We start from the raw sequence: 19,013 nt of genomic DNA, 5'->3' as shown, positions 1-19,013 counted from the left end.
TAGCATTCGTTTGGTTAATGCTGTACAAAAGCCTGGAGCAACCACATGCCCCTAGGATTAGTTAGCTATATTAATGACATGAATGAATGCAAGACTAGGACAATGCAAGTAACCAAATAAAAATCAAAAATTATTAGGTATCAGCTGAACATTCAGACAAATTCTAACTAAATTTATGCAAAGAAGTTAACTACACCATATTTATTGCTTTATGCAATAGCGATTCTATTAATAAAGTTATTAATTAAAGTTATTATTAGCTTCCAACTATAGGAAGCCTCACCACTTATAAACCATTAGGTTTAACTAGAAACCATCATTCCTTACTAATTTGCCTTTAATTTTTCCTCAGGAATGGGAATTAAATTCATATTAAGATCCATTCATTCAGAAATGAAGAAGTATTTCACATTAATACCAGCCTACAATGAAGGTTAGAACCAAGATTTCCACAGCTACCAAAATCACATGCTGGGCAGTAGCAAGTATGTAGGAATGGACAAGGCAATCCTCATGGAGAACACAGAGGACTACAGTTCTTAATCTCCATCTTCAGTGGTGAACGCTACCTCCCTTGACAGGTGTTCATGCTTTTAAGCATGTTGTGAGGTTTCTAATAACATAATCCTGTCCAAACAAACAAGAAAGTAACCTTCATGCTCAGTTTCATTACCACAGTAATATTCTGTGGTATTCTAAAATATATTCATGACCAAGTTGGAGAAGACATCTACCTACAACAACAAACCAGCACAGGACACAGCAAAGACACCACCTATCAGCAGAAGATATAGTGGTTAAGAATCCCTTGAAGTTTCTTGCATGTCAGGCAGGTGGAACAGTTAATAACTCCAGCATGTTTCATCTGAACCAATATCTCCCATAAGATTCTTCTACCTTCTAATTTCCACCAGTTTTATGAACTTGTTCCAACAGCAGCTTCAGTGCAAACCTCATCCTTACTATACAACCATTGTCACATTCAAATAAGTACTTCAAATCACTTGAGCTACAAAAGCAACAGAAAGTAGACATTAAAAAAAAAGAAATTTAAAGTCATACCTCAAAACAATTACATTCAGACGTCGCTAAAACACATCCTGATAAACTAAGGTGAACAGCTAATTCCTAGCTAACCCTAAAGCAGCGTTTCATCTATTAAATTGCTTCCCACTCTCTCCCCTTGCAGTGCCTTCCTGAAACACAGCTCCAAACAGTCGTATAGGAAATTCTTTTTAAAGTAAAAGAGAACAAAAAAGTTACAATTTTATAAACATTTGTTGTTTCTATTCTAATCTGGTGCACTTTGTTGAATGAAGTTTACAGAACCTAAACCAGCCTTCCCAAAAAGCCAGAGCTAAAAACAAAGCAATACTCATAGCACACTGCAGGCTGGCAAAACACACAAGTAAGTTCACATTACAGTGGGGCCAAGGCATTTTTTGTTGTTGTTAAAGGGTATTTACGCTCAGTGCAGGTTTTACTAGTCAAATGTAGCCCAGGTCAAAGCCCATTGCGTTCAGCACACAGTAAAAGAGTTGTTTGCAAAATATATGCTGTGTTTTAAGAGCTCCCCTTTGAGGTATACTTACTCATCAGTAACTTCCTAAGCTTCTCTTCATGCACTAAGATTACGATACAGGAATTGTGCATTTCACAAAAGGCTCTGCTTAATGGTATACAGCTCTTTTTAAGACAGAAGAAATAAACAAGTTCAAAAGCACATTAGGGGAAAGAGAAAAATGTTTTAAAATTATTTGTGGTCATTGGGTCAGATTCAAATTTCTTTGGTAACTTTAAAACACATTCTGTTGTAGCACAATTGGCTTTTCCACCTCTGTCAAAAGCACAGGGTCTGCTGTATCACAAACGATATTTATTAAGTATTCAGAATACAAGCACAGAGCAAATGTAGTCACATTAACACAGCCTCATTTCTTGTTTCAGTCACAGTAGGTTTTGTCAAGGAAAACACTTGATTACCGAATCTTTTTAGACGACTTGTTACCATATCCATGATTATTAGATCATGGCCATAGGCTAGACACTGGTACATATATCCAGCTGTCAAAGCGAATTTAATCCATTAAATACACAGGATAGCTATGGACAGGGCTGTTTTCTGTTTTTGTATCAGGAAACCGTTCTAGGCTAGGAATTTTATTCTGTAAAGAAATTCAGGCAAATGTATTTTTCCATGCTTTCTTACTTAGATCAGCTTCAAGTGAAATGTACAGAAATTAGAAGCATATGTAATTTGTAAAGGTGTGCCGAACCAGCACTCAAGTAACAAGAGTCCCTTTCTTTCAGAACGTTGGTATGAGTCCTACACAGCAATTTGCATTTCCATTGAAGTGGAATCCATTTGAAGAACTGAACTTATAACATTTAAAAGAGCCATGCAATAGACACAGTGAGAACTAAAATAAACAAGAAAAACCCCAAAATGTTATCAACATAACTAAGAAGTTGAATTAAAAAAAAAAGAAGAAAAAGAAGCCATAAAGCCACAGAGATTACATCCAAAAGGAAGGGGTAAACATTAACACTAAAAATACATTCAAGTTACAGTAGCATCATTTCAGTGATTAGAAATTATTCCTATTAATCTCTCATACAGAGTCTACCACTTCCCTGAAAGTTACATCCTTTAAAACTCAAGATTATTCTCTTCTCGTTATTTAATACTACAGTCTCAGCAAATTATTTCTATGGAGACTGTCATGCCTGCCTCAGCTTATTTAAATGACAAAGACAATGGCAGTAAGTATTTAGCAGTATTATTTCCGAGAACATGCTAGAAATTTCTAGACATGAATTTTAAAGGAAAATAAAAAGTCATTAAGGCAATAAAATAAGTGCACAATTTTAGAATCTTGCATTTAGTTCATAACTTCAGTACTGCATGCTCCTATATTTCAACTGGTCTGATAAAACAGTACAGCTGGAAACAGAACTGGAGGATATTGAAAAATATTGCATATCTTAGGACAGAAGCTTTCTACATGGATTACATGAGCTGCTCATCTGGTTTTAGAATCAGTCAGCCAAGTGTAAAACCCTTTCCAAATTAGAATTTCAAGAGACAAATAGCCTACCATCTCACACAGGCTTTAAACACACTCTTCACTAAGCCTGACAAAGTAAGTACAACAGTAATACATACATACATATTCAGAACAAAATGCATGTACCTCAGTGCATTTCAGTGAACCTATTGCCACACTACCAGGAACGGTACCTACTCAACTATCATCTGAATCAGAGCCTAAGAGCACACCCAGATAGAACTCTTGTTGAAGACCTGAAAGAGTTTTCCCCAAAGGTGACTTGAGACAAACTGATGATAGTTGGAGGAAACTTGGGTTATTAATGTTGTGTTTGTTCCCAAGGATCGCTAGAGAGCTGCAGTACATGTCCGCTGATGCAGCATTAAATTTGCTTAAAAAAGGGAAAACAAAATAAACAGATACCTTGCAGAGTCTAATTCCCTTGGTCCGCATTCTCAGCATAATCAATACTGGAACAGTATCTGGTCAGCCTGCCAAGGTCACTTCCTCTGCCACTTGCCTATCCATGTTATGCCAACACATGTAAAAGCCCTAAGAAGCAAGCAACGTCGAAACTGCTTAGAGCAGCAACTCTGGGACGCTTCCTGAGGCCAAGCCAAACGAGCTGTGCTTCTTTCCTACTCTGAGAAAGGGGCAGGAGGGCAAGAATTAAAAACAAAAAGCAAGCTAAAGATCACAAATATGGCACGCACACATCTGCTACAGCAGACAAAAAGTTCTTTTCAAGTACAAGCATTAATTATTTCATTTTTCATTTTACTTGAAAGAAAAAAGTGAGATGCTTGAGTCTTATCTATGTCTACTATTACAGGGAAAATGATGAAGTTAAAAACCTGCTTACATTACACAAAAAACACAAACCAAAAGGCTTGAGAAAGCTACATGGGTAACCAAAATTCTTCTGTTCTAGAGGCTCCTTTCAGTAACGAGTGAACTTAAACACTTAAATCCCAGTTTCCATGAAGAAGTACACACTGCACAACATCTATCACAATTTTGTCTCTTATTGGAAAGTGCCAAACATTTTTTAAACCAAAAAATCTAAAGGAAAGGTTAAAAACAAAAAAAAAAAGTTGTCTAAGTCTCCAGCAAACTCTCAAATCCCAATAACGTGTAGAAGTTGATGTTACTGCCGCCTAGAGCATCTATGCTATGGCTGGTTGCCTCTGAGCTCGACAGTGAACACCCGTCTCTTAATTCCCCAGCACTACCACAGTCCAAGGAGATACTTACACACAAAGATCCACCCATGGATCCTGTGTAAGGTGCAATTTCCAAGTGAACACAGAACTATGCATTTCCAAAAGAGGCTGATTACCCACCTTCAAGTTAGTGCCGCATTCGGTGACTGACAATATAAATCAGATGGGAGCAAGGCAACCATTTCATTTGGAAAACAGCAAGTTGGAAAGCACTGGAAGTCAGGAAACAGATTTTCACAACAAAATTGGTTACCAGTAACCAAAACCACAGAGGAACAACCCTGAAAATCAGGTACTGCAAAAAAACGCTGTAGGAAAGTATGAAGTCATAGAATAGTACTTATGCAACAAATACCAGTTAGTTGTTATGGCATCTCAATCTATACATAGCACTCCAGCCAAGAACACTGTGTGTAAGAACTGCTCACAGCACAAAGTTTTAAAAGCCGTAGCTTTATGAACATGGATTTAGGCAATAGTTACGACAAAGGAAATTCTATTCTCGCCGCTCTTTCCACCAGTTACGTGCTGATACCTTCAGATGAACACACCAAGCACCGCAGGAGATGCAAGAGCGCTGCCAAGAATTCTGCCTTCAAAAGGACTCGCATTGCTATGGCAACAGCATGTTCTTCAGTCCCGAGTCAGAGACAACCTATGACACATACATGAGTGATGTCCAAACTCTGGCCGATTCCTCGCTGCAACACAAGTGACACTACCATATACATACCAATTTTCATTTGCAGAAATGTAAGGTATAAAGCAGTGGTTTTTTGGATGGCAGTTCACAGGGCACTTATGCTCCCTAAAAATAAACAGCCGAATCTATGAAAAAAAATAAATAAATGCCATTTACTTGGTAAAACTAATAAAGGCTACCAGAAGGCCACAAGGAATATAACCATTATTAAATATAAACCATGTTACACAGCATATTCCATAGCCAGGCCTTCACCGCCTCTGCACTCCCAATTTCTGCTAACAAGATAAAGGAACACAGCAATCTTGGTGCAGAGCGAAAGAGCAAATGACTGAAGCTGTTGTTCACTACTCCACACGTATCTTGAAAACAGAAGCAGATTTAATCCATGCAAAGGACATACACATACATAAATTCTGGTTCTACTGTGTCACAAGATATCATTTCTTAGAGTTGTTCATAACCTACCCTGAAATTAATTCATGCACATACAGCCTCAACGCATCTTGAAATTTATTTACATAACATTTAGTTTTAAGCAGGTAGACTATATTGCTCCAATACCTGCAGGCATTTGTAAACTACTACATAGGAACTGGACAGTTACTCAAGACATAAAAGAGGATAAGATAGAAATGTAAGATATGTAGCCATTTCTGTACCTTTATTACAGATGGTTTTCATAAAGCAGACTAAAACCAGCACGCTGTTGCTCACCTAAGCATACCCATCCCAGACGGACAGATACCTTTCTGTAATACAGTGAGAAGCACAACAATATGACCACACTCATGGCCACCCTAAAGAGCTGAGCAACCTTTAAGACCACATCTGGTTGTGTAACACAGCACTAATCATGAAGAATATTAGTTTTATCCTGTAAAGAATCACAACTTTACTTAAATTTTGTTGGGAGAAAAAAAGAAAAAGAAGGTAACTTCAATAAAAGCTGACTACTTCCCACTCTATAGAAACTGACTTAGAGGTCCCTTCTGATTTACGAAGGCCTAAAAGACACTTGGCAGAACACCTTCTGGAAAGAGTAAGGTTTCACATCCTTTAAAGCCTCTCCCTATTTCCTTTTGCAAGTTGGGTCTTACCTAGTTTGCTTTGCTAAAAAAGTAGTGGCATAGGTTATTAAAAAAAGCATTTCCAAATAAACTAAATAATAACTAAAAGGGAAAAAAAGATGGCACATTTTTTCTGCCTTGGGTTCTTGTTTGTTCACTCTTTTTTTTTTTTCTTTTTAAATTCAGCATCTTATAAGCATTTGTAAGAAAAATACCTGATTTGGACAATCCTGACACAGGTGACACTGACAAAGTTTTGTTCCTTCTGTCATGCACTTACCACTATCCTCTAGTGAGGACAGCGAACACAGGATCAGGTACAACCTCAAAGTTACCAAATAAAAAGTCAAAGTAAATAATACTAAAATAGAAACCTTGCGCATACCAGAGAACGCATTTCAGACATAGCACACATTTATACACATTTTATAAATCAAACTAAGGGAGACAAGTCTTGATTCATGGCACCACTTGATCATCCTGGCATCTAAGCATCAGGAACGCTAATCTCACAAAGCCACACTACAGAACGCAGCCACTGGAACTCTGCTGCAGTAAGCACCATGCATCACTTAGAGAAACACACAAAAGCTTTCCATTACTCCAAAACTCGGTCATCTTCATTAAATTGCCCTCTTTTCATAAAAGCCTTAGCCTCATTTAGCATTCAGGAAGATGAAAGAGCAGCTACCCTCCTTACGGATTACTTCTCTATTACAAGAAAATGTTTTGCACGTCAAGAGCAAACATTAAAGGATTAAATGATATTGTCATTCCTGCTCCTGTTTATTTGCAGTGGGCAGCGGACAGAATTGCAAGGAAATAATCAGTGATTATTTTAAGCTGTGTTCTCCTGCAAGGATTATGACTCACGGAGCTGCTGCCTGAAGAAACTGGAACAGGTACAGGTGTCACACTGAAAGTCATCAAATCGTCACAACACAGGAGATGTGCAACGAGCAAAGCTGACTGCTTTCACCACTTCACAGAGCAGCCACACTAGCCTGTACTATCTTGCACTCCATAAAACAAAAAATAGGAACATAAACACTGAATTCCACTCTCCCACAGAAAATTAAGAATACTTCTGACTTCTCTGAGCCTATTTTCACTGCATCTCCTCGCACTAACACAACAAAGTAGAAAATTCAGGAGACGCTTGGTTACAAGAGGTCTCTGGAATGAGAAATTCAGTCATTTCATCCCGGATTTATCTATTTTAGGCCTTAATCTTGTTTTCCAATAGAACTAGATGAAACTAAGGTAGCAAAGCAATGCTATTTAAAATTAATTTATCTACATTTTGCTTACACATCATATCCTAATGGGTACAAATCGTAGTAAGGTTTATGTCTGGCTTGATCTTCTGTCTGCTTCCATTCTAAACGCCGTGTTCAAAGAAAAGAACAGTCATTTTGCACTTTTACACAGGTGTTAGAAATGGAATTAATGTGCACAGGGGCCACCAATCAGCGTGCACTCATTGATTTGGGTAAGCCTTGGAAACACTCGGTGCAATGAAGGTTGTAAAACCCAAACACGGAAGAAGATGGGAGGATTAAAACACAAAGACAATGATATTTACATTTAAATTAACAATATATTTTGGTCATAGCCTAAACTGAATAAAAACAGACACCTGGTAACATCACAGACCAAGCTCTTATCAAATTAAGTGTAAGCTTCCGTCTACGCTGCATTAAATGCATCACAAACAGAAAACACACACGATATTCACCAGCATTTCACCCACAAAATGTATGCAACCAGAAATGACCAAAACCGGGTTTGTTTTACTAGACATGTTCCTGTAACACAGCTACTTCTGCCACTTACCTTCATGTTTTAAAAGGAAGGAAAATGGTAAAATACAATTCCCACATACAGTAAGGCTCAGAATACATTTCTGTTTAACATCACGGCTTCAACCTTCTCAGCAGCAAAGAGACAAAACACGAACAAAATATTTCCTGTAGCTTTTCCCAGAGGAAAGTAAAACAATGAAAGCAAGTTCTCTGCATTACTGGAACTCTACACTGTATTCTACATTAAAAAAAAAGAAAAAAACTAAAAAGAGGAATTTTGTCTAATCCAAGAGTTTTGTGCACTTCTTACCTTCCTTTTTAAACATAATTCTATAGTTTGTATGGTTTCTAAAGTTTCCCACAGCACTGCTATTGCACTATAAAACCCACCTTCCCACCAAGACAACCTTACTTGATTTTTCTACTAGCGTTCCTAGAGGGCATCACCCCATTAACTGGGCCGTAAAGCAAACCCTTTCTATCAAGTCTCTTTCTCTGCCAAGTACTTCTGTAAAACACCAGCAAATCAGTTTCATCTGATCAACATTACTTTCCCATATTACACTGGTACAAACAAGAAGACTCATATTTACAGGAATTTCAACTCTGTCTTCCCAGAAAAAAAACAATCCTCATCATACGAGAAGACTCCAACAAAGTCCTAAGGATGGGCTGGGTGATTTTAGCCCGATTATTCCCTGAAAACAGTAAGGCATTATGAAATATAACAAGAGCTGCTCTTTCTGATCATTCTTGGTATTCAGTTAACATCTTCACCAAAAAATATGTCCTTTATGTTTTTGAACGTTGTTTACAAACACAGCTTTGTTTTACGAATGAAAAAAATAAACAAGGCTTTCATTCAACAAATTAAAAAAAAAAAATCATCATTATCTCATCTCAGACACATCACAGAAAAAAAGAAAAGCCTCCTCCCAACACCCATCAGTAAATAATGGATTGTAGCACTTCAGAAAGTCCACGACTACTTTGAAACAATCAGGTTGAAGTATTCATCAAAACTAGCAACTTCTGGACTCCCATGTTAAGACAGAAATGAGAATTTAAAAAGGCGTTTTGCCTTAAGATAGGAAAAAAGATTTTCAACTGCATTTCCTACCCTTAGAGTAATAACAGTTCACTTGTCATTTCTTACAGTGCTCAATTATCAAAAACAGTTATTAAGGCACATATACCCATTTTATAATTATTAAGGGTACCCCGTAACAATCTTTATCAAATACTTCACACATTGCACCTATTCTTTACGCCTGATTTAAGCTTAGTGACTTCACAGGACAACATACAGAACTCATCTAACTTTGCTATAGACAGAAGTGTGAAAAGGTACTTTGGCACAGTAACATTTACATTAAATCACATAATGCCTCCACAAACAAAGCTTTTTAGAGAACATACAATATTCAATAGGATTATTTCTTGAAATAGAATTCTCAAACGTGAGAACCTAATATTTATTTTGAAAGCAGGAGGCTTATTTTTCTGTTACATCAGGTAATTTAAGATACTTCACACAGCTTCAAAATATATTCAGTTCCCCTATCCCAAACAACGAGATCCTTCAAAATAATAGTCAAAATGAGCAAACAAGTATTTTAAGAGTCCAGAGAATTCAGCTTGGGAGATGTAGAGAGCAACTAAAATTCAGTCACATCTTTCAATTTTAAAATAGTAAGCGTGGAGCTCGTGGAGACTGAGTATTAGGTCATTATATTAATGCTTTAAAGGTCTCTACTCATAAATCAATTTATGCAACTTTCAACTTAGGAAATTTTTACTACACTTTTGCAAGTTAAGAAAACAGTTTGTGTTTCAAAAGTTTATAGAGTATTGCATATAGTACATCCACTAAATTAATGTAATGGTGTCTATAGACTCAGCTATGGATCAAATGGAACCAGGACAAACAGCTGTCATGCTGGTTTGATAGCAGAATTACTAAGGGGCTGAGTCCTCTGTGACAGCTGGAACAAAGTTAGGGGGAAGGGGAACTTTGTCATCTCATGTATGAACGACAAACCTTGAACATGAAATACCCCTGCCAAACAATCCCACAAACCACACCAAACTAACAAACAAAAATCCTTCAGCAAAAGCTACATGTGTATTAAAAGCTCCTTGGTAGCCAAGGGACCGTGCACCAATTCAACAGCAATCACAGAGCACACAAACACGTAGGAATGCCATCCGCACTTCTCTTTGTAACGTGCAATTTGTCCTCAGTCCCTTGTCAGGTTTCCTCTTCCACTTCACTCAAGTCTTTTGTCTTCACTTTACATTTATACAAACGCTGCTGCCTGGGTAAATCCAAAAACAGAACTGCAACTTCAAATCACATTCCTCACACCATGCCACAAAGACAACTCTCCAAGCCTCTGGACACCCCTCTGAAGGCACCCACAAATAACAACGCAGACGTCTTCCTTGTGCTGCGACACAAGAATGCTCACACACAGAGCAGAGGTCAGCTATACTTGCTTACACGGTGCTCACATCACTGCTCCCTACCCAGGGAAAATTAACCTGCTGGAAATACCAAATTAACTTTCTGTAGGTATGTTTGCTACAGGTTACTGCCCCTGCTTGAAGAGTTCACGTGTCTCCCTAAACAGGATGCTACAGAAGGCCAAAAGCTACTGAAAATCAAAGCTTAGCTATCTGGAAGACAGCAAAGAAACTGTAACTAACTGATATGAGGCTCACACCACCACAAGTCACGGGCCAACAGTAATAAGAAACTGACAGACACCTACTTATCAGGTCACCAAACTAGAACCCCAACACCTACCTGAGGACTTAAAAAACAAACAAGCCACATCTCAGTATCTCTGCAACAGAGAGATGTTTTTTAAGCTGAGTTATCAGTTCCCTTCATTGGTTCGACCTATTTCCCCTCCTCCTTCTTCAACAGGAACATGGAAGCAGCTCTTCAGCCACTCTGTGCTTTGAAGGAATGCTCAGGAAAAAAGACCAAGAGAAATTGTCTTTCCAAAGATAAAGGAAGTAGAGGAGGAAGAGGAAGAGCAACAGCGAGATGGAGACTGCTAACAGGCAAGCTGCAGTCACATTTTCATTAGCATCGTATCACTCCCAAGTTTCCAAATGCAGTACATGAGGGATCCAGCCCAAAATACTCATTGAACTTGCACTTGGCCCATTTGAAGAGCAATCTGTGGGGGTCTCCTACAGACAAGAGGGAAATGAAGCAATGGACACACTTCTTTCAAACATGAGGCTCTCAGAACTCTCACCAGGCTCCTCAGAAAGGAGGAACGTAGCACTCCTCACACCCAAGAAGAAACTACCAGGTTACCACATCTGCTGGATTGCTACTCACAGAGCCAGTGGACATGGGGGATATTAAAGATAAAGCATGGTCGAGCATTTACTTCAACAAGCCATCCTAGATTTCCAGCATGTAACATAAAGGAAGCTTATCTTCTTTGGAATAACAAACAAGAATATACAAGGTCACAACACTTTTTTTTTTAATGACAAAAACAGAAATACAGATCAAATTCCTCAACTGCAGGCCTTCCACTTGATCTTTTTGAATAGGAAAATGTCACAGGCTAACACATCTATGACTGCAGGACTACGTGACTACATGAGACCTCTTGTCAATGCCTTCATTCAAGATCTAAGAATGGGCACTGGCAATTTTCTGTATCTCAAAGGAAGACTATCAAAAATATATGTAACACATCAGAAAACTGATTCTTATTATGAGTTCAAGCTCTGATAAAGAAAATATTATATATTGAAAAGTTAGAAAAACTAATTTTCACACTTACACAAAAATATTTCTGTAGTTTTCTCTTGACTGCCATTTGTCCATTATAGCTATGAGCGCCTGTTCTCTTCAACACTTGCTGTGGATTAACGATTACAGCATTTAAAACACTGCCCATTGGGATGACTCTTAAGGTCTTGGTTTCGGGTGTTCGGATTTTATTTTTTTTAGGAAGGAAATGCTGATGCAACACTAAAAACAAACTGTTTAGAGAATAGACAAACAGTAACCAAGTCAAATTTCACTAATTTTGAAACCTTTGCTTGGTAATGTAACAGACTCACTAAAACAGAACTGATATTGAGTCCAGCCTCAAGATACAGCGCCCTAATTTAGGGACACTCACATTAATGACAGGTTATCAGCTTGAAAAGTCTTTGCAAAAAGTCACTGGACTATCCCAATACATTCCTTACTAAACGGTAGGTCAGTACCAATTGTGGAAAGGACAACCCCTTGAATATGCAAACAAGGAAACAAAATTGATATGAGCAGCTACTTCCACAGATGCCTTCTGAGGGGCTTTCTGCATGTGAGCACAGTATGAGCAATGCCCGGGTAATACCCAAGACTGGTGCCCAAGGCAGCCACACAAACTCATTTTTCAAGTACTTCAGAAGAATTTTACAGGCAGTAGAAACACAGTATTTTGACTACTCAGCTCTGGACCTGTTCCTCTTGCTTCAACACTTATATCTCCATTTCCCATTACACATCCATATTATCTCACTTCAGCTTTTTTTACTGACTTCACATGCATACATACAGCTACATGCAAAAATAACACCAAATAACTTAGGAGAACAACTAAGCTACAAGAACTGAAGGCCACAGATAGTATCACCTCAGGTGTATTATTCTTTAGAATTTATAAATCCTATGAAGAAGAAGTAAAATAGATTATATTTTAGAGTGCCACACCTGAGATTAAATAATAATAATAATTACTGGAAAAACTGAAATGTAAACCAGAAGATTGCAGCATTATTGCCTAGGGCAGGCATCTAAATATTCTAACTGGATTTTAATTAAGATCATTATAAACAAAGGCCAAAACAGTTTTTGGTTTTAATAGAAACAAAATACAGCAAGATTTCACTGTGAATTATAAATGCTGCTCTTTATCGCAGCAGCAACATGGAAATATCTCATTTGAAATAAAATCTACGAGACTGATCAATTAATGTAAGAGCCAGATTGAGAGTCTCTCAACCTCTGCCTCCTACTTATACAATATCTAAGATAGAAACCGCTTTATCTTCCCAAGTTGGTTTCATAAGAGGAAGAAACAAAGTTCTGTTTTAAACAAGAGAATGCTACAACAGCAGTGACAAGAAATATTCTGTAGCTTAGACCTACATATCAGGTTGCTTTTCCAATATGTTTATTTTTACCACAAGTCTGACCAAGTTATTTGACTTTATCAGCAGCTTACATGACTTACTGTCATAAGATACTATGATACATCAGATTAGCTCACTTATTTCATCCGCAGCTTTCATTCATAACTGATTGACCAGCAGAAAGCTTCCCCCGACACCAGGCATTCCTGAAGACTCGAGCTAGATCTGAGTCAAAATAGTGCTCACATATTAATCCACTGCAGCCCTTTCTTAGAATTTAGAGGAGGCATTTCTGGGCATTTTTTAAAATTACTTTTTATGAAGTTGAAATGAGGGGGGGAAAAAAGTGAACTCTACAGTTACAAATCAGAAAGTAAGCCTTGCTCCAACTAAGAAAACGTCTTTCATTAGCATGCTTGCAAAGACCCCAGGAAAAAGAATAACCACCATCTAAAAATGGTGTTTAATGTGTAAGACAGCAAAACAAACTGCACAGCCTTCACTATCATCAAAATCACAGGAAGTCTGTGTAAGAGGCAGCACCGTTCTGTATTCACAGAAGAAATCCGTGCATGCTGTACACTTTGTTAATGAGAGTGTTAAGAAATGCCTTTTTTTTTTCCACTAAAAAAAAAAAGCTAATTTTTAAAGAGAAACACATAAAAAAGAAGTATTAAACAGCCTACAAGCTACAGAATTCTTGAAATTAAACTGAGATGACAATTAAATGAGTGCTAAAAGTGCCTGTAGCTGGTCAGTGAGCTCCTCAAGGTCTCCCTGTAGCACCAAACACTGACTCAGAACACAACTCACACAGAAGTTGTTGGCCCCTTGTCACTCCTGCAGAGCAATCCTACCCCCAGTCAGGGCTTTGGTTGTCATATTACGAGAATTAAAGCATATAATTCCATAAACTAGTAAATCTCTACAACTAGAAACATTCTGAACTAAAACCCATAGCTGTGCAACATTATCTGCACCAAGGGGAATTTAGTTGAGGTTGCAGATTGCCAGACAGCTGCACTGTGTTGCTTGTGATTATATCTATATGACGATACACCATTATCAGCAAAGAAATTCAAGAAGTGAGTAACGCTGCTTCCCTCCCAAAATCTCAGTATTTATTTTTTCCTGAGGCCAACCACAAAGAGCAGGAGAAGTATTACCTACAGAGAGGGCAAACCTCAGTTACCAAGACTGCCCTAAGATCTAAACTAAAAGTGAAAACTTCATTATTCAACAGTAAGTTATTCTACCTATTCAGGAAAAGCAGGACATAGGGGGAGGGGGATGGAAATCTTCAAACTGTGCTTCTTGAAACAAATTTGAGCTGTCTGGACCTTCTTCAAAACGTACTTGAAAAACAACCATCTTGAATATTTGTATGAAAAAGAAAGATTAACTACGTTGTATATGGAATCGCCATCTCACTACTGCCGATCATTTACTTGTAAGGGTAAGTGGACACTACGTGCATATTTTAGTAAATAAAAGTAGAGTATTTGTTCAAACATTATCACACGTTTTTATTAATTACACGTGGGAGATGGTCTCTCAAGAGTCTCCCAACTTTTGAAGTGTTTTTAATAACCAAAGTTCTCACGTGTCACTACAACTCGAGGTAACGTTTGGACTCCCACAGAGAGAGCTCTGACAATGCGTTAAGTAAACAGCCAATGGCACTGCACAACTTCCATCAGCCACTTCACCCCTCTACTGGCATTCTAAACATTTGTTTTCATTAACCTTAAATAAAGCCATATATATCACCTCCTCATATTCATAAAAACAGCACAAATAGAAAAGCTAAAATCCAAACCAACAAGAGCCACTAAGCCACTTCAGAAAGTTACTTCTTTAGATTCTGTTTTGGAGGTGTTAATAACTGAGCCCTGTCCAAGAATGACGTCATACAAACCATCTTCTATAGAGAGTTACATTTATGTCCTATTAAAGGACTGGCTTAAAACTTTCTGAAAGCAGGCATCAAGTGTACTTCAGTGAAAACAGCAGGCAACAAAATACTGCAAAGTGCAATTACAATTATTCATTTTCATGATGCACAGAGAAAGGTTCAATATTAGAAAATATCTGTCCAAATTTGGACAGCTACACAGTACCAGGAAAGTGTCCACCTTGCACTGACCCTGGCTCCCAAGGGAGAGAGTGGAAGGGAACAAGAAAAGATATTTGCTACTTTATACATTGTTAAAGTATACATCTAAAGCCACGTGCAATCAGGGTTTGTACTTGTGCCAGTAAGCAACCTTTAGAAAATTGCTTAAATAACACAGTGAAACAAATCAGATCTAATTCAGACCTCTTAACTGGTGGCATCTTGGCAGTTAATCCTAAAATTCCAGGGCTTGAGCTGGGGGAAGCAATAGATGGAGATGTGTTCAGTTGTTTTTCATTTTGCTCTTTGTTTGTTAAGAAGTTAGTCACCACCTCATACATTTCCTTCGAATTCTAAAATAGATTCTTGAGTCAGAAGTATTTTGTTACTTGATACTTCACCTCAAATACTTATTGCCCGGCAAAGCTTGATAAAATCAGACACAGAAGGCCTTCGTTACTGATGTGACAGGTTGATGGACTCACTGTGCCCCAGCACCACCAGACATACCCAGCACCTCAGCCCATCAGGACAGGCAGGGGAAGGCAGAGCACAAAGCTGGGGTATTGCGTTTTGGTCTGAACTGTAACAAAGCCAAAACTAACCAGGCACCTCTAATTCATCTGAAAGTTCTTATGAGAATCCATACGATGAAAGGTAACCGTTCAAGCACGTGAGGACTGAGCTAAAAACATTGAGCCTTGATGAATGTCATGGATCTCAGATGCACTGCATCCTACCTGATCCTCCGAACTGGCTGCTGCCCAGCGTGGTTGGCCTGGTCTTCCCGCTGTTAACAGGTGGGGAAAACATCTGCAAAAGAAGAAGAGGTGTATAAGCTGGCTTTGAAACCCTGAATTCAGTTATTAACCTTGTCCATACATTTAAGAAAAAGCTAATACAAAACAAGTATTTTGTTATTTTTTCTGCAGGAAGATAAGCAGAGAGCAGGATGCTCATTCAGGACTGCAAACTCAGTACATAAGAATGCTCCTGGCAGCTTCCAAGTGCCACAAAGCTCTGCTGTACAGGAACACAACTTACAACAAAAAAAGTAAGAAAAGGCCCAATGCTGCTGTTGTAACTCAGAACAGCCACAGCTGCGTGTACCTGACTGCTCCAAGCACCTCCCTGATCTCTGCAATTAAAGCCACCACATGCAGGCAGCTGCAGAGGGGCAGTTATCTGGCTATCACGCTCCTAAACCACTTTTCCAAGGTCCGTTAAAACGAAAGTACCATAAATAAAGGAGCTATAATTTTCGGAACCCAAGTTGCCATTCCTACAGCTCTCCTGCTTCCTTCGGGTCCGGAGAAACACAAAACCAAACCACAAAGAGATGATCCCCGGTAGCGGAGCTACGGGGCCGCTAAACCAACACTCAGGTACAGACGATTCCGCCGCGTTAATCCCCCCGACCCGCCGGCATTACGGCCCCGTGCCCGCGTTCCGTACCGCGCTGAAGTCCAGCAGGTCGCTGAGCTCCTTGTCGGTGCCGATGGCCGCCATCCTCTGCTGCTGCGCGTTCATCGTCCCGCGCTCCGCTCGCGTCCTGCGGGCACAGAGCACAGCGCTGCTCAGCGGGGCCGGGCCCGAGGGAGGGGGTGGGGGGGGGAAACGATCCGCAGCGCAACCCGCCGCCCGCCCAACTCTCCGCAACTTTCCTCGGGCCCGTCCTCCCCCCTCGCCCCGCCGCTCCCCCGCGACACGACGCGCTGCGCAACGGGGCCGCGAAGAATCAGAATCAGACCCGACCCCCCCCCCGGCCCCCGGGCGAGGGAAAGCAAATAAACAACCGCGACGCGGCGAAGTCTGCGGAATTAGCGAGAGATTAAGTGACTCACCGCCCCGGCAACAATGGGGCCGCCGAGCGGGGCCGCCGCTCAGCACGGCCATGGCCGCCCCGCCGCGACCATCGCCGCCGCCCGCCCCGCGCTGCCCCCACCCGCGCTCTGTCCCGGAGCCGCCCCCGCGCGACGACGCCGGGCGGGAGCGCGCCAAGAGAAGCGCGCGCCGTGAGGCGGGAGGAGGGAGGAGGGGCGGCACAGGGCGGCAGGGCCTGCGCCTCGTGCCCGGCGGCGCCGCGGGGGCGCTCGGCAGCGCCGCTCCCCGCCGAGTCGCGGTGCCGCCCGCCGGGCCGCGCTGCTGTCGGGAGAGCCGAGAGCCGACAACCGAGCGCGCCCCCGCCGCCGCCGCCGCCCCTCAGGCCGATCCGTGGCGCTGCCACCCGCCGCTCCCTCTCCCGGCTCCTCGGCCCCCGGTCCGGCCGCCGCCCTCCGGCTCCGGGCGCGCAGCCCCCGCCGCTCCAGCCCCCCCCGCCCCGCGCCGCTCCGTCCCAACTTGTCCGTGCCCGGCGCTACCTGCTGCCCCCACGCTCCGCGATCAGGGCCGGGCCGGCGGGCGGGCCGCGGTGGGTGGGAGGCGACGAGCCGGGCGCTCCCCCCCCGCTGGAAGGAACTTGTGGGTTTCCCTCAGGCGGACATTTTTTTGCTTACGGAGCCTCAGCACCACGATCGCGGCTCCGGCTCCGTATCCCTCCGCGCACAGACCTTAACCCCTGCCGTGCCGGGCGGCCGCGATCGGCCCCGTGAGCCGCGGGGGGAGGGAGCCGAGCCCGGCCCGGTGTCGGGGCCGTGTGTAGCGCAGCCCCGTACGGACACGAAGCACCGCGGGGTGACCCCCCCGGAGAGCAAATCCCGCACCTCAGAGCGGCGCTGGGAGCAGCAGACACACGCTCAGATCTATCTGCAATTCGCTCTCACGCGCTGCCTCCCCAGCTCTGCCGCCCGCACCGCGCAGCGCTGCGCCCCGTCTGCCCGTCCCGCCGCCAAGTTCGCTCCCTTCCCCGTCTCCCCTCGGCAGCCCCCGCCCGGCACAGCGCGCTCCGGGCCCCGCAGAGCCCCCGGGTGGCACCTGCGGGCATCGCCCCAATCCCGGCCGCTCCGAGAGCACAGAGCTGCCGCCGGGACGTTGTGCCTTTGCAGCCGGGAGACTCGCACAATGGCAACGAAAAAGGTTCCTCAAAACCCTGGGAGAACCTCAAACACCGCCGGGAGGTGGGCGCGGGGCAGCGGCGCTGAACCCTGGCAGCCAAAGTGTGTACTGTTCCCTTTGCTGTATGAATAATAATATACTACACAGAACAACAGAGATATCAGGGCCTGTCCCCCAGCACACACAGCTCCCAGGCAGACCCCTACCGATGTGCTGGGAGCTGCTATTCTGGCTAACAGTCACTTGTGGTGCTGTGTAATTGCCTTAAAATTCAAACTTTATTCCAAAAAATTCCCCTTGTTACCTGCAAGGGACAGTGGCTAAAATGAAGTAATGCACGATACATCCTCGTCCTACCAGTCATATGGAGAGAATAACACAGAAACCAAGGTGGTCATCACAATAAATAAACCAAATTGGGCTAATTACAGATATTTTCGAGATATTCTATGGCCACGGAGACCTCACTAACACTTCAAAACACTGAATGAAAAGCCACTGGAATCCTTCCAGATCAGACGATGGCCGCTGTTTTTAGTTTGCAGCAAGGAAAATGCCTCTGGTTCTGCTCTGCTCCAACCCCCAGCCGTGGTTCTCTTCTTACAGCTGCACAAATGCACCCCATGCACTGCAATGCACCCAATGGAACTATTCCAGCTCTGGTAGGAAAGCAGGGTACCTTCCTTGCTGCAGGAAGGTTGAAGCGCTACTGTGCTCTGCAACTGTTACACCATTTTGCTTGTGCTTCTCCGGAAAGAAGGGGTCTGCAGCACCGAGCAGCAGTAGGATGGACAGCATAGAAGTGATAGATGCCAGTCATTGGCTTGGGACTCCCCACAAGCTCCTGCAGGCAGGGCTGAATTCCTGAAGACACTTTCCCCGCTGTATGGGTGAA

General features: G+C 42.0%; 1 protein-coding gene across 24 annotated transcripts in view; it reads right to left on the bottom strand.

Moving 5' to 3' along the window:
- Positions 1–17,617, bottom strand: part of TCF12 (transcription factor 12) — a 145,930-nt gene extending 128,313 nt beyond the window's left edge. For 16 of the 24 annotated variants that reach the window (XM_085515601.1, XM_085515604.1, XM_085515603.1 and 13 more), the window contains exons 1-3: positions 17,485–17,617; positions 16,580–16,676; positions 15,865–15,937 (exon numbers count right to left, since the gene is read on the bottom strand). In XM_085515601.1, coding sequence (XP_085371727.1) covers positions 15,865–15,937; positions 16,580–16,654 — 148 coding nt within the window. In that variant the 5' untranslated portion in view covers positions 16,655–16,676; positions 17,485–17,617. Of the gene's footprint in view, positions 1–15,864; positions 15,938–16,579; positions 16,677–16,968; positions 17,079–17,484 lie in introns of those variants that run through there. The other 8 variants (XM_085515602.1, XM_085515606.1, XM_085515609.1 and 5 more) reach the window with 1 other exon arrangement.
- Positions 17,618–19,013: the final 1,396 nt, after the last annotated feature.

The sequence above is a fragment of the Coturnix japonica genome, chromosome 14, assembly GCF_054131305.1.
Source record: "Coturnix japonica strain WE chromosome 14, WE-NBRP24, whole genome shotgun sequence".
Classification (NCBI taxonomy): Eukaryota; Metazoa; Chordata; class Aves; order Galliformes; family Phasianidae; genus Coturnix; species Coturnix japonica.
The sequence above is the reverse complement of the archived record's forward strand: the minus strand, read 5'-3'. Positions and strand labels throughout refer to the sequence as shown.